Here is a 16,646-nt window from a genome sequence, read left to right as displayed (position 1 = left end):
CTTTACATTATTTTTCTATGAGGTTTTATTTGTGAATGATAGGTGGTTTTATTCAAGAAACAGACTTGCCTGATTTAGGGAAACTAGACTGTTGTGTTTGTCTCATAATCAATCATTATTTTTTCAGACATTGTTTTTCTCTTTTTTTATTTCATTTCCACCGGAAAACATATACATTAAAAATCTATGCATGACATCTTATCTATGGTATATCTACAACTATTTACACATTGTTACTCAAAATAATTTGCAGTATAGAAACCTCAAAAACATAGTTGAGAATTCATAAGTATTTTCTTTTTTTACTTTTATACGCCGGTACAGAAATTAAATAACAAAGTCCTTAAATAAATCTAAATTTATTTTAGACCACGTAATTTTAGTTCTATTTTTGAGATATTATAGTTTAGAAAGAAGTCTGTACATGTACTGTACATGTACTGTAGCACCTAAAATAGGATATATTTGAGGGGAAAGTGTATAAACTTTAAAAATCGTGGGAAAAAACTAAGCAAGGCACCTTTATTTTAAGACCTAATATTACCAATTTCCAGAGCAAAATACTTAAACATGAGTGCTTTAACGCTTAATTTAGTCTTAAAAGGGCAGGACATCACCATTTTTTAAAATAAATCTTACCAAGACATATTTTACTATTTCCATTGTCAGACTTTTTCACTCTTTTAAACAAAGAAAAAGATCCTATATTATGTATCTTTTAACCTGTTTTGAGAAGGAAATCTTTTCCAGTGTTACCATGTAAAAATGGTCTTTTTATAAATCGACAATGAAGCAAGAGATTGATTTGTAATTCAGAGGTTGTTAGGAGGAAGAGGAGCAGCGGAGGGCTGAGCTGCCAGCTCACTTCAAATGGGAATTTGGTCTTCAGGGTACAGGCTCATGTATGTATGTGAGAGGCAGATAGGAGAGTCAGTAAAAGAGATGAAGGGGGTTGTGCATGAGAGATGTAGAAAAGAGAAGGAAGGGAAAATGCAATTCCAGATTACATGTGCTTGTGGTGCAGCGTGGGTGGGCATGTGTTGGAGGCTGGGAGAGACACAGAGAGCAGTGTTGGTGGAGAGGGACTAATATTATGGAGTTCCTACCTAGTGGTGTTGGCGTGCATTTAACACATTATGTGATAATCAAATGAACACTTTAGTGTATATCCATCCATCTATCCATTAAAAGTGAAATCCAGAAACAAAGACAACTGTAATTAAATCTGTGGGAGTTTTGGAAGCAGCGTGTCTTTATCTTCTACTTTCTACATCACCTGGCAACCACTATAGGGAATGTGTTATGCCACCTATAATTGCATGCATGGTTCACTATAATGACAATGACAGGAACAGGCTGAATAATATTATGATGTCCCAAAATAACTGCATTACAAGACAGAATCATCAGTTTATGCTAATAGGTGAGGTTTAAATCACAAAAGAATCCCATTTAGCTCAATGAACTGTTTACTGTGTTTGTAACTAGGGTATAAATTCAAATTGGACATAAAAGAATCAGAAGCCATGTTGTTTTTACCTCTTTTAGAGTGGCGTTATGCATCTAGTCAACATAACAACACACAAAAGAACCATTTTTCAATGAAAAGGTTATTTTCCTGAGTTCTTACCTGGAAGTAAGATGAATTGATCTCTGACGCCCCGGCTTTAGCTTCTTGTCAGTACTGCCCATTTCATGACGTCAACCTAGTGTCAGCATTGGCATTGTGTCTGTGTCTCACCTACGAAAACAAACAACATCCAAACTTTTGTGAAGATAGATGTGCATTGTGCATATAAAAGGAAAGAGTTTTTGCCGAACACTGCTAGCTCCACAGAGGAAGTGGGTGTTAACCTGGGGGTGGTGCTGGCAGCGCAGACTCTTCCTGGAACGGGCTGTTCTCACTTGTCTATGTTAGCTCGTGAGGACCCGCTCGTTTTCATGTATTGGGAGGGGCTGGTGGTCAGAGTGTAGGTTTTTAGAGGAATACTCAGAAATGCATGAACGGATCAAAATATCGCTCTGGGGTTTCTTTTCGTGAAAATGAACATTATAATACACTTAAAAGCTCAACATTTTGATTTTGCATGGTATATGCCCTTTAATCAGGCAGATTGTGGATTTCAGATCTACTAAAAACATTAACAGTGAGCGTGTTTAATGTTTAATGACACCCAATAATAACTTCAATCCAATACCCAAACCTATTTTGGGATTGCATTGCTGCTGGAGCCTATCCCAGACACTGTTGGGTGAAGGTGGGATAAACTAAAACAGATTGCCAGTGTGTCACAGGGTCACACAATCATACCCACACTCACAGTCACACATTGGGGCAATTGGTGTCAAACTCAAGGCCTCGGGGGCCGGCCTCCTGTTGGTTTTACAGAAATCCTTCTCTATCTAAAGGCCTGTACACACCGGGACGGATTTCGCGCGCGATTTTCGCCGACGTTTAACGCCTCGTGACTAAACAAAGGGCACCAATGAGAGTGTGCACACCGACGCGAAAAAAACGACACGCGTCAAAGCTTCAAAAAAAAACCGCCTCTTGTTCGTTTTTGTTTTTTTTGACGCGTTGCGTCGAAATCTATTCGACCAATGAGAATGGCGCTTTTGCACACGTGTCTGGAGCCTCTGAAGTTACAGTAAAACGCAACTTGGGGGCGCTCGAACACAAAACTGCATTGCTGAGCACACATATCAGCGAAGAAGATAATCGCCGAGTTGCATCTACACAGCCGCGAAGAAATAATGACGGACATTCTAAAATATCCCCGAACCAAGCACCAGTTGGAGCAACTGGTGCTTGAAATATTCATGTTTTCTTTGTATGATTCTGACAAGCGCGTAAATACTTGCTCTCTTCTTCTGAGTGAAAAGCGACTTTAAGAAGTGTAAAGTTACGCAGCGCCACCTTGTGTACAGGAGTATTTCTGTTTTACATTAAGCGCCATCTAATGTCAGGGAATGAAATTGCATGTTCACTCGGCTCATCGTCAGCGAAAATCGCCTGGGTGTGAACACAAAAAACGTGGCGAAAAACGCTGGCGAATATTCGTCCCGGTGTGTACGGGCCTTTAGGCTGTTAACCTGGATCGGGTGTGTTTAGCAAATAGGGAGCTTTAATAGCCGATTGGCTGGAAAACTTGTTGGACACCGGCCTTCCTTTTAGGGTCACTGGCTGCTAGGGCCTAACTTGGCTATTGTTGGGCGAAGGTGGGGTACATCCAGGACAGGTCGTCAGCCTGTCACAACACACAGTCACACCTAAGGACAATTTAGTCTATGATGCATGTTTTTGGACTGTGAAAATAAGCCAGAGACCCCTGTGAAGCCCTTATTTTATTAACTTTTAGCAAGGATATTTATTACACAGTGTTTTAATGGTACTTGATAGTTTGTTGGTCTACTTTTCTGTAAAACCGCTTTAATTTCCACTAGAGGTGAAATTAAATTACCACCAAAACTCCAGTTAAGAAAAAAAAAACACGTCTAGTTTAATACTACAACAGCTTTTTATCTTGACTACTAATATACAAGGACCCTACTCAGGCTTTTTTCACTGTACAGAGTATATAATGAATTATGTTTTATATATTTTAATACCTAACTAATGACTGAAGTTACAACCATAGTGAAGCTTTTGACCAGAGGTCTGGAGCAGTAGTGTGTTTTTGTGTGTCAGCTCCCTTAGTGTGACTCATGAAGCGTGTGTATAGAAGGGCAACAGTTCTTTTGTCCTTCGATTGCTGTTTATCAAAAGCTGTTTTAATTGGGAGGGCATGCAATTACCACTTGCAGACACCCAAGCTTCACACAGGCAAACACGTGTATTGCAGCAGTCTGCCTTGATGACTAGCACCTTCACCTCCATGTTTGTTCTCTCTTTTATTTACATGTGGCTCATTCTCTCCTCCCTCCTTCAATATCATCACCACTCCCACACACTCGTATTGTAAGACATGCATCTTTTTAGGCACTCACTGTCTTTTTTGTGCTGTTCTTTTTATATTTACAGCAATATCTTGCTTTTTTAAGAAAATAGTCTTAAATCAACTTTACAACATTTTTATGTGTATTTTTTTTCTTAACCTCCAAAGAATTTTTCCCTCTCTCTGACTTTTTTTTTCTATTGTAATGTCATCTATTTTCATTAGTAGTTAATACCGTAATTTCCCCACTGTAGGGCGCACCAGTTTATAAGGGACACTGTTAATAGATGGTCTATTTTCAAATTTGTCAGATAAAGACGCACCAAACCATGAGGAGCCTTAAGTTAGACAAAAAAGTCAGAGATAAGTCCATCAGTCATTCAGACTTTATTAACATATTTACAGTTAGTCTAAAATGTAACCCACTACATTAGAAAGATTAGCCACAGGATTATTCACGATACCTGTAACTTCCGACCTTGTTTGTAACATAAAAAAAAGACAGACAGATACGTCAAAAACAAACGCTACTGTGACTATTCTTAAGGCCCGTACACACCGGGACGAATATACGCCAGGCGTTATTCGCCAGCGTTTTTCGCCACGTTTTTTGTGTTCACACCCAGGCGATTTTCGCTGACGATGAGTGGAGTGAACATGCAATTTCATTCCCTGACATTAGATGGCGCTTAATGTAAAACAGAAATACTCCTGTACACAAGTTGGCGCTGCGCAACTTTACGCTTCTTAAAGTCGCTTTTCACTCAGAAGAAGAGAGCAAGTATTTACACGCTTGTCAAAATCAAACAAAGAAAACATGAATATTTCAAGCACCAGTTGCTCCAACTGGTGCTTGGTTCGGGGATATTTTAGAATGTCCGTCATTATTGCTTTGCGGCTGTGTAGACGCTACTTGGCGTCTATCTTCTTCGCTGGTATGTGTGCTCAGCAAGGCAGTTTTGTGTTTGAGCGCCCCCAAGTTGTGTTTTACTGTAACTTCAGAAGCTCCAGACACGTGAGCAAATGCGCCATTCTCATTGGTCGAGTAGATTTCGACGCGACGCGTCGAAAAAAAAAAACGAACCCGAGGCGGTTTTTTTTTTGACGCTTTAACGCGTGGCGTTTTTTCGCGTCGGTGTGCACACTCTCGTTGGTGCCCTTTGTTTAGTCACGAGGCGTTAAACGTCGGCGAAAATCGCCGGCAAAATTCGTCCCGGTGTGAACAGGCCTTTACTCCTAACTTTGATTACAACATGTAAAAGAGAGCACAGTCTGACACAGCTACACATTAGCGTACTCACAATAGGCTCCCTGTAACTTCCAACATTGTTTGCAACACATTAAAAGCCGACTGACGCTGCTTAAACAAAAGTTACCGTGACGGCACTAACTCCTAATCTTGTTGGTAACACCCAAAAAAACACAAAACACAGTCCAACACTGCTACATGTTAACCACTTAAGCGTGTGTACAATAACACCTAAATTTATTTGCAGCTTTAAAAAACAGACTAATGTTCTGACAGAGTGCCGTGTACTTCTCAAAATTATTTCCACATCAGTAGGCACAGCCAGATTTAATTAAAATATAAGGTGCGCTATTATATTTTGAAAAATATTGAGGCTTTTAAGTGCACCTTACAGTACAGAAAATACGGGACACTATTACATTAATTAAAAAACAGTATTACCGCCTTATTTGCAGGGCTTAGGGACAAGAGACACCTGTGAATAATATGCGAATACGGAGAACCAACCGCAGCTGAAGAATGTCTGTCACCAATCCTTATTCCTCAAAAACAGTTCTGAAACATTTCTGATGCTTTGTAAAATATTTGTTAAAGAACACTGGAATATTGTTCAACATAAAGAGTTTTTTTAATCATTTTTCATCAGAGCAATAGACTGTGCAGTAGCTTACTTTATAACACACATTAGGTGTGTCACTCGGTGCCTTAAAACCAGGAGTTTGTGCTTCCTCCGTCATCAGTTTAGTGCGAAAGTGCATCTTCTTCAAGAAGAGGCCGGTTTCATCCAAATTAAACACCTGCTCAAGATGATAATTATTCTCCTCGATTATCTTCCTCAGCATATCAGGATTTTTTTGCAGCCGCTTCTGAGCTAGCTGATGATATTTCTCCATGCAGGGGCACAAGCTTTGGTTTGTAGCGATTGAGGAACCGGTGAAAATAGCTGTGAAATATTCCTTAGCAGCCATCAAGGAAGCCGAGGGGCGGGCATGCTCTTCATCTCCGCTCCCTTCCTCCCCCGCAGCACCTCCTTTGGATGCAAAAGTCTCATACCAGTGTCTTAAGCTGAGTTTTTGTGATGAACCGGAGGAGTCACGTGACTGAAAAAAATCTGCGAATAGTGAAACGCGAATACGCAGGGGAACACTGTAGTAAGCCATTTCACACATTTAGGGTTAAAAGACTGTATAAACAAAATAAAATACATCAAACCTTTATTTAGACATAAGGATTTTCTCTTGCATAATGTTAATGAATTTATTTGTTTTTTCTCCTTCACAGGATCTTTTAAAGGCATGTGTAAGCAGATAGATCACTTCCCAGAAGATGCTGATTATGAGGCAGACGCTTCAGAATACTTTCTACGTGAGTACTTTCATCCATTTATATTTTCGAAAGATCTTTTTTAGTTGTGTGCCAATTTTTTCAGGAGTCAAAGGTGAATTTTAATGCGTCATTGTTACTTTACACTTTGCCACAAAACCTTTTGTACAAGGGAAAGAAACAATTACGGATGTTTCTGTAATTCCTTTGTGAAATGCAGCACAGTTCTTTTGTCTTTAAAAAATAAATACAGAAATTGGTTCCAACCTGTTTTTTTAAATCATAAAGTAGCAATAATGTATATTGTATAAGTATACTGCTGATGTTACTGACTTGATATGGCTGTTAAAGTGCAGGTCAGAGTCCATGATTACCCCTGGGTTTCTGACTTGATTTGAAGCTGTTAGAGACAGAGAATGAAAGGTAACTGCTAACACTTTCTCCTTGTTTCTGTGGACTAAAGACAATAACTTCAGTCTTGTCTGAGTTTAGCTGGAGAAAGTTGTTTTGCATCCAAGCACTGATCTGTTGGATGCAACAACTAAGTGAATCCACTGCCCCATTTTCACCTGCTGTCAGTGACACATAGATCTAAGTATCGTCTGCAGAGTTCTGATAAGATATGTTATTACTGCGAATTAACTGACCTAGTGGCAGCATGTAGAGGTTGAACAAAAGGGGTCCCAGGATTGATCCCTGGGGCACACCACAGTTCAAGGCCATGAACATGAGACACAACCCCCAATTTCAACAAAATATTTCCTGTCTTCTAGATAGGACTTGAACCAACTAAGGGCAGAGCCAGAAATTCCAAGCCAGTCTTTGAGTCTTTTTAAAAGGATCCCATGAAGAACAATGTCAAAAGCAGCGCTCAGGTCTAGCAGGATTAAGACAGTGACTTTGCCAGCGTCAGTGTTTGAGGCAGATGTCGTTAGGTACCTTGATAAGAGCAGTTTCTGTTCTATGATGGGGTCTAAAACCTGACTGTAAAACATCAAATGAATTTTTTGTTAAGAGAAAATCAGTGAGCTGTTGGAAAACAACTTTTTCTAGGACTTTTCCTAAAAATGGCAAGTTTGAGATGGGTCTGTAATTATTCACTACTGTGACATCAAGATTGCTCTTCTTCAGGAAAGGTTTAATGACTGCAGTTTTTAAGGCCTCTGGAAATGTTCCAGATTGAAGCGACATGTTAACTATTTGAGTAATTGTTGCTGACAAAATGTTCAGTACATACTTTAGAAATCTAAACACATCAAGGCAGCATGCAGACGAACTAAGAAAGGTGTTTATCAGTCAGTTACAGTTACAAAGTGAGTCAGCTTAGAGCAGGGGTCGGGAACCTTTTTGGCCAAGAGAGCCATAAAACGCCACATATTTTTAAATGTAATTTAAAAAGAGCCATACAATAATGTAGCGTCCCTTTCCCACACTGAGGCACGGAGACTTAACCTCTTTTAAGGTTCTTTATTCTGGTTACTGTAGACCACAACAAACGCCGTAAAATTAATTCAGCAACTCCTGAATCTCTCCTGTCGACACGAGACGAGAGCGCTTCTCCCAACTTTATATTCCCCTGCTCCCGCTCCAGCCCTCCCATTTCCCTTATTCGGCCCATAGCTGAACCCCATTGGTCCAAACTACCTAACAACAGGCTCAGCGACAGAACTGAGAGCCAATCAGATCTCTGCTTGATGCGTTTCAAGAACTCCAGAACTTATAACGCGGCCCAACAGCCACCCAGTCCAACTCAGACCGCAACGATATGTTTGAAACTAAATATACAAGTGAATGTGTGCATTTGATGTAATTTCAACACTTTTAAAGTACAATAAGTCTGTGGATTATTTTTAATAACATTGTTATGCTATTGCTAATAAATGATGAGTATTTCTCGTGGTAGTTTTGCTGATGGTCTAGTCTGGTTGATACGTGGTGAGTTTCTGCTTCATGCAGGCATTGAGACTTTAAACGTGATCTTATGTCTGACTGTTCTTTAGATGTGAGGCAGACGCTCACATGCATACGGGGAGACAAACACACACTCACACACTGCAGTGAGTGACGGGCAGCGGGTTTTACGTATTTACAATCCCTGCGCGGTTCACCTGCTGCCTGTCCCCACAACACCTCAGCCCCACCCTCTGCTTTCTTCCTCACACATCCCGTCCCCGCAACTGCGCGCTCTTTCTCAGAGACGGGAGCGCGCACTTTTAGGCACGGCAATTCACAGGTTTCCAGCTGGTACAAACTCTGTGAAATTATAGATAATAGTAACTGATGGTGCTGGCGCAGATTTTTCTCTCCAAGCACCGCTACTACTGCGCGCCTCTGGCATCGCATCGCGCCCGAGAAGGACTGGACTAATGATAAAAAAAAGCATAATTAAAGATTTGTCTGCGAGCCACATGTGACCATCAAAAGAGCCATAGGTTCCCGACCCCTGGCTTAGAGTGACTTGGTAGCTGTTGGGTAGTTATTTTTGTTGTGGAGTTTATGACTTTTTTAATGCCTTGAACCTTGTCATTGAAAATACAGCAAACTCATTACATTTAGATGTGCAAACCAGTTCCAATGGCAGCTGAGCTGGAGGGTTCGTTAATTTGTTTACCGTTGCGAACAAGACGCGAGAGTTGCTGCTGCAACTTCCAATGATTTCAGAAAAGTATCTTTCTCTTGTTCTGCATAAGATTTGGTTGTAGGTGTACAACTCCCCCTTATACATTTCGTGATGAACTTGGAGTTTTGACATGCTCCGCTCAGCTCTGCAACACTGCCTTTTCTGTGCCCTGACCACATCATCGTTCATCCAGGGAGCTTCTCTACCTTTTCTGATTTTTATCTTCATAGGGCAATGGCATCCAGAAGATTCAAAATGCAAGAAGTAACAGAGTTCACTAATTCATTAACATTAGCACCAGAGGCGTTTTCAAAGTTTACCAATTCTGCAAATTGTGCCCTGGTGTTTTCATTTATGTGTCTCCTTCGAACAACTGCAGGACCAAGTGGTGGTTTGGGAGCAACGGACAGGTCAAAGAACACACAGAAATGATCAGACAGGGCGACATCAACCACACTGACATTGGAAATTATAACCCCCTTTTACTGCATGTTTTAATAAATGTTTAGCTCACAGTGTCATATAAAATGTAACCTTTTTGCTCAATCCGAGCATAAATTTGAGCATACTCAAGGTTTAAACTGGGGACATGTCCTGTGGTCTGGAGATGGTGTGCCTCTTGTTCCCTTGCCCCTTGTGTTGTCCAGTGGAGCCTGAGGGTCCCCCTTTGCACGCCACTGTGCCAAAGTCCTGGTGCTGTTCCCTGCATTCTTTCAACACCAACTCCCAGCCTTTCTAGCAACACATTTAAAAACCACAATCTGATACTGCTACACGTTCGCCACGTTAGCATATTTACAAGTACCTCCGATATCATCAACCAGAATCAATCCATGCAGAAGGTACTCAGGATTATAAAGTGCACTTTTTTAGAAAAACATTAAGTCTTTAAAATGCACCTTATAGTGTGGAAGATATGGTTTACAAAAATGAAAACAACAACTTACACCAATACACACCACTACATTTCTCTTCATGTTTTACCTGCTTCTTTGTGTCTCACAGTGACCTTATTAGACCTTATTGACAAATCATCTGCAGTGGCGCAGTGGCTAGCACTCATGCCTCACAACAAGAAGGCCCCTGGTTCACTGGGGGACCTGAAACAGATCATCCGTGGGGGAGCTTTCTGTGTGGAGTTTGCATGTTCTCCCCGTGCATGGGCTTTCTCCGGGGACTCCAGCTTCCTTCCACCGTCCAAAAACATGCCTCATGGTTTATTTGGTTACTCTAAATTGTCCCTAGGTGTAAATGTGATAGTGCATGGGTGTGTGATTGTGGCCCTGCGACAGACTTAACCAGTCCAGGGTGTCCCCTGCCTTCGCCCACAAGTGGCCGGAATAGGCCCCGAAAAGAAAGAAACGGATTAGAAGATGAACAAATGAAAAAAAAGAATGACAAATCATAAAGTGCAGTCACAATAAGAGAGAGAGAGATTGCAGGCGCAGAGTGAGCTCCGCTGCCGGCCGGAGCACTCTATGCCGGGCAGCAGAGCGAGATCCCCTAGTTTGATTCTTGTTTATCATTTTTCCCCACTTGAATTAATGTGGGTCACAGAGACACGGATGTTGCAGCGGAAAGCAGCTTTTGCAGCAGGACAGAGTGAGTACCAGGAAAGACTGTGAATGAACAGTCTCCAGACATGGAGATGCGATTACAGATGCTTTTGTAGAGGTTTTTAGAATAAATAAATCCAATCTCTAAACATCCTCCGTGTCTTCCATGCATTGTCCTGAGAGACACACAGACAGAAATGTGAAGGTATCTGCTGTAAATCCAAGTATTGTTCACTTCCGTGTTTATGAACGACTTATCACGTGAATTATTTCATGGGAACGACTTAATTATTTAGTGGGAACGAATTCATTGTTTTTTTTACTCATGTCAGGTCACGGGCTCCGTAGCAGACAAAAATCAAACAAAAAAACGTATTTTACATCAAATTTGTGTCAGCTGCCTCTCTTGTCTGGGTTTATGGTATTATTTAGTCTTTTTGTTTATGGTGAGGTTCACCATCTATTGCAGGAGCTGTCTGAATGGCGGCCGCTTTCGGTGGTACTTTTGTCTCACTGTGACCCAGTTTATGACTTGCTGTCCCGTATTAGCACATGGAAGGAAGAAATTAAAACAATAATTATGTCAAAAATGTCATAAAGTTTGGGAGGAGAACGATCAAATTCTCCTCCATGTTTTTTTCAACTTCACCCGCTGATCAGATGGAGCGGCGAGTCTTTTTCTGCCCTGCTGTCAATAGAAATTACTAGGAGTGTGTATTGGCAATAGTTTGGCGATTCAATACTTGTCCCGATATGGGCCTCACGACACGATACGTGTCCCGCCATTGTACCGGAACACATTTTTTCTTTCTTTTTTTTAAAGTATTACTTGGAAAAAAAACTCTACCTTAAATTTTAATAAGTCTTCCATTGTAATAAAATTGTCAAATTCAGTTTATTTAATGATTACAATGTTAAGCACTGGAACTGTATCTCATATATAAGTTGCTTTTACCTAAGCAAATTTATAGTGCTTTTATTTTTGTAACTTAAAATATATAAAGGGAACAGTCAACATTGTCTGAGTGAAAAGATCTGAGAAATCTTTTTTTAAAGTCTTGAGGTATACGAGGTAGCCAGTGCCAACTAAAAAATGAGAGTAAATGCAAAAGTGAGAACGAGGCCAAAGGAAACTTATCCACTGAGGACAAAGGGAAGATTTATAAAGAGGACAAGAGGATAAGAGAGGACAGGGACTATGTGAGGAACATACCTGATGAGGAAAAATTGTTAAAGAACAAGGTAAAGTCAAAGAACTGAGACTCAAAGATGGGAAAACTTTTCACAAGCAACACCTGATAAGGACTGACACAGGAACTGCACCAAAAAGGTGAAGATTTTTTTTAAAAGATGGGTAGATAGAATGGGTTAAAAAGGAAAGCAAAAATGAAGAGATGAAAGGATTTAGGAGATGAAGGACAAAGAGAAGGGTATCAGTGCAGTGCTGTCGCCCTCCCAGCGGTTCACCAAATAGGACAGTTTCTTCCATAAATACTCCAGGCTCCTGCAAAGTGGGTCATACTTCTTCATGTCCTCCTCCTTTCCCTGCATCCGTGCCTTTTCCTGTTGCTTTCCACCCATCTGTCTGTCCATTTCCATTGAGGCTTTCTCGCCTGTCTGACAGCTGGAGGATGGAGATTATGTGGTAGTTGAGAGATCACTGGGAAGAGAAGAGGAAAGTAATGTCAGATTTTTTTTAAACATTTGTTAAAGTTAGTAAGGTTTTTTGGGGATCAAGACTGCAACAAACTCACACAACACTGTTTTTGAGCAGCTCCGTCAAACTAATTCTTATGAATTAATATTTGTGCCAACACATTGAGAAGAGAAGGCACAGTTTTGAGATCAAACTTTCCCAAATTGTGACCAAAATGTTCAGTATTAAAAACAAAACTTTCTGGCTTTCAAAATCTTTTTCTTTGCTTTCAAATGTTTGCGTTTGTGAAACAAATGTGTCAGATGTGTTGTCTTGCATCTCAAATCTTTGATTTTGCATTCACATCTCAGTTTAGTGTGATGTTTGTGCCACCAAAAAGCCAATCACAGAAAAGAGAGTTCATGCAGATTGGTCTAGATTCCATCCAATCAAGTTGCCATATTTATCTAGAACAGTCTCTGCTACCAAAAATCAGAAACCAAGCAGGTTCTTTTATTGTCAAGTTTACCTCTCTGGCTTCATTTTGCTTGTTCATTATTTTAAAACAGCATTTTAAATTATTAATTTTAATTATGTTGGATATTATTATGATTCTGTTTTTTTTTTCAGAACCACAGATTTCAAAAGCAATATTTTCCAAAGTAGCTTTGTTTTTATTTCACATTGCTGTTTTTTTAGAATGACTTATTTATTTCATGACGAGCTTAATCAGCAGAATCAGTGAAAATGGGTGGGATCTAAACACACATTGATTGATCCCTTGAAATCGCCTCATATTCCTAGTTCCCCGCTCTGAGGTGTGCCAGTTAGAAAGATGACATATTTCTGCGACATCTGCATGGCTTTGCTGACATTAGCGGATCAAATAGAGACAAACAATCTGTCTGCTGCAGAAGAGGCAAACATCGATGCGCCCTCGCCTCTCCCTTTCTGCATTGTGCGAGCACCGGTTTCAGCACACACGGACACACGCACACACACACACACACGCTTACACACACATTCCAAAACACTTCATTTCTTTTCACACCTGTTAAATATTTTACGTGGTGTCTTTTAACAATCTTATTACTGCACTTTAGACTTTAGATCACCTGATCTGTATTGTGCGCAAATGTAATTGCAAATACATCACAGCATCAGCGGTGGTGGATGTGCAATGACAGTTTATCAGTACATAAAAAAGGATGTCACTGTCACACGCGCCTCGCATTTCATGGCACTATTAGAGGACTGGTTTGTTGTGTCACCGGAGCATTTTGATGTGTTTTTGACCTGTTTCCACAGAGTTACCTAAAGTCATTAGTTGATGCTTGTGTATGTCAATTTTCAGAGAACGAAGAGAAAGTCTATACATATTATTATTTTAAGAAGAAAAGTACTGCAGAAGGAGCAAACGAGATAGTAGGGGAGCAACAGAGGTGTTAGAAGGAGGAAGATGAGACAGCAGCATGATCCACAGTAAGCATTTATGACAGAAGATAATGAGGAAGACAAACATGAGACGGCATCCGACGAGGGACAGTCAGCATCATTGGTCAGAGAAGCAAAGCAAAACTCAGCAAAAGCAGGGGCTCGACCTGTTCCTGGACCAACAGGTGAAGTAGAATTATGTTGCCCTAATAACCAAACGGTTCCATGTTTTTTAGTCTGAATAGAAATGTCTACAGATATAATTAATAATTACCATGGCCTTCGATGGTAATTATTAATTGCTATTGTTTGTCCACCCGCCTCTTGAGAATTGACCACAATAATCCCATTGACCTAAATGGGATTAAGATCTGGGGGGTTTTCAGGCCATTAACCCAAAATCTTAACGTTCTGGTCACCGAGCCACTTAGTTATCATTTTTGCCTTATGGCACGGTGCTCCATCGTACTGGAAAATACATTGTTTGTCACCAAACTGTTGTTGGGTTGTTTGAAGAAGTTGCTGTTGGTGGGTGTTTTGGTACAATTTTTTATTCATGGCTGTGTTTTTGGGCAAATTTGTGAGTGAGCTCACTCCCTTGGATGAGAAACAACCCCACACATGAATGGTCTCAGGATGCTTTACTGTTTGCACGACACAGGACTGATGGTAATGCTCATCTTTTCTTCTCCGGACAAGCCTTTTTCCAGATGCCCCAAACAATCGGTAAGAGGCTTCATCAGGGAATATGACTTTGCTCCTGTCCTCAGCAGTCCATTCACCATACTTTTTTGCAGAAGATCAATCTGTCCCTCAGGTTTTTTGGGGGGAGAAAGTGGCTTCTTTGCTACCATTCTTGACACTGGGCTATCTTCCAAAAGTCTTCGCCTCACTGTGCGTGCAGATGCGCTCACACCTGCCTGCTGCCATTCCTGACCAAGTTCTGCACTGGTGGCACTCCGATTCTACAGCTGAATCCTCTTTAGGGAAACAATCCTGGTGTATCACGCTCCTTTGTCTGGCATTCTACCCAATCAGCCCGACATAATGATTTCCAGCCTTGTGCTCGTCAACATTCTCACCTGAGTTAACAAACCTGAGTTCCTTCTTTTTCTACTGTTTAGTAGCGCATGTCCACCACCGGCAGCTGGAAGAGGCTTGATGTGCAATGTCCCACCAGGCCTATTTCACAGCTCTATTCCGATACATGAAAGATGTTGTGTCACATAATTCTGGCTGGGCACAAACCACAGTTATTAATTTCAACTCCATGACCAATTTTCAAACAGTTGGCCCTTACGTGTTTTGAAAAGGACCATATGTCAATACCCAATGCGAGTCCGTGATTGGTCAAAGTTTGACCAATTTCAACTTGCAACACGCATTCAGTGGCTACAAGTTTTGTACGTAGAGCCCGAAAACAGTCATAAATACTTGCAAGCTATGCTTGAACATGAGTTTTCAACAAAGAAGCTCGAAATGCATGTTTACCTCCATTTGCATAGACTTTTCACTGGAAGTGGTTGCTTAAACGCGCGTTGCAGAGGATGGTGTCAACCTAGCTTAATTGGTGACGCCAGATTATCAGTGCAGTATATCCTAAGTTTTTGAGGATGACTAAACCAGTTGGACATTGGCATGCAGTTCCAGAAACAGTTTTTTGGGAGTAATATTACAAGATACAGTTCAATCATCCATCCATCCATTTTCCAACCCACCTAATCCTTTCTGGATCACATGTTTAGCACAGGGCCACATAATCACACACACTCATACCCAAGAGGCAATTTAGAGTCACCAATTGACCTACAAAGCATGTTTTTGAACTGTAGGACGAAGCCGGAGTGCACAGAAAAACCCGAGGACAACATGCAAACCTCACACAGAAAGGTCCCGGCCAGAATTCAAACCAGGGACTTCTCGCTGTGAGGTGAGGCAACCGTACAGCTTAACCAAAAGAGCAAATTAGCTTGAAAAAATCAAACAAACAATTATTACATTAACTATTATATAGTCCACAAACCCTAAAAAAATATATTAGTGCAAATTAGATTTTTCCGATTTTTTCTTAATGTACTTCGATTTGTGCTGTAAACTTTTTTTTATTTGACTGTTTTTGCTACACTTACTTAAATTTCATTCTTTCCATCCTTTCTTTTGTTTTTTTTTCAAACTGTTCTGCATTTGCCCTCTAAGTGAACCGTGGTAATGTCCTCAGTCCTCCAAAAACAAACTAAAACTTTTTTTGGTTTTGACCAAAGTTTGCTTGTGTGTTTCCTGAAGAAAAGTTATATGTCAAAACAAAGCAAAGTATTCCACGAAAATATTTCTTAAGTGTATATTTGAGGAGGTATATAAAAGAACAATATTTATGATAATTACACATTTAAATGCATGGCTCCTATACATAAATGTAATATATAATATGTATTACATTTCTATTAAGTGTCTCAAAATAAAACCAGTGTTCCCATTTAGACAATGTCGAAGGCCTGAAACATAAATAGATCAATATGACATATACATTCAAGCTGTCATTTTGAATGTATTGTACGCTTCCACTCGTTCATTCTCTGTCTCCCCCTATTTTCCCAGGAGCATTTTCAGTCTATCTTCCTCAGTCTCTTGATCTCTGAGCCATCTCATGCTTAACACCCCAACCCCACACCCCTACCGCCCCACTGCTACCACCCCCCACCTCATCCTCCCGCTTTGTGGATGAATGTGCAGATGCTCTTATGTAAGAGCAAGCACCCAGCCTCATCTTGCAGCAGATGTACAAAAATGCCACAGCAGTCGCCACCCCCATACTTCATTGCAGCACAGAATAAAAGATAGCGATAAGACTTTACCGTGCTGGTGTACTCATTTTCTTCCCTTTTGATATGCATCA

The 16,646-nt window shown here is 40.6% G+C and overlaps 1 protein-coding gene across 1 annotated transcript in view; it reads left to right on the top strand.

The window, feature by feature from the left end:
- Positions 1–16,646, top strand: part of cacng2 (calcium voltage-gated channel auxiliary subunit gamma 2) — a 108,585-nt gene that overhangs the window by 68,526 nt on the left and 23,413 nt on the right. Inside the window, exon 2 of the mRNA XM_004066076.4 lies at positions 6,466–6,549. Coding sequence (XP_004066124.1) covers positions 6,466–6,549 — 84 coding nt within the window. The remainder of the gene's footprint in view (positions 1–6,465; positions 6,550–16,646) is intronic.

This window comes from Oryzias latipes, chromosome 1 (genome assembly GCF_002234675.1).
Source record: "Oryzias latipes chromosome 1, ASM223467v1".
In the NCBI taxonomy this organism is placed as follows: domain Eukaryota; kingdom Metazoa; phylum Chordata; class Actinopteri; order Beloniformes; family Adrianichthyidae; genus Oryzias; species Oryzias latipes.
This window is presented reverse-complemented; position numbering and strand designations above follow the sequence as displayed.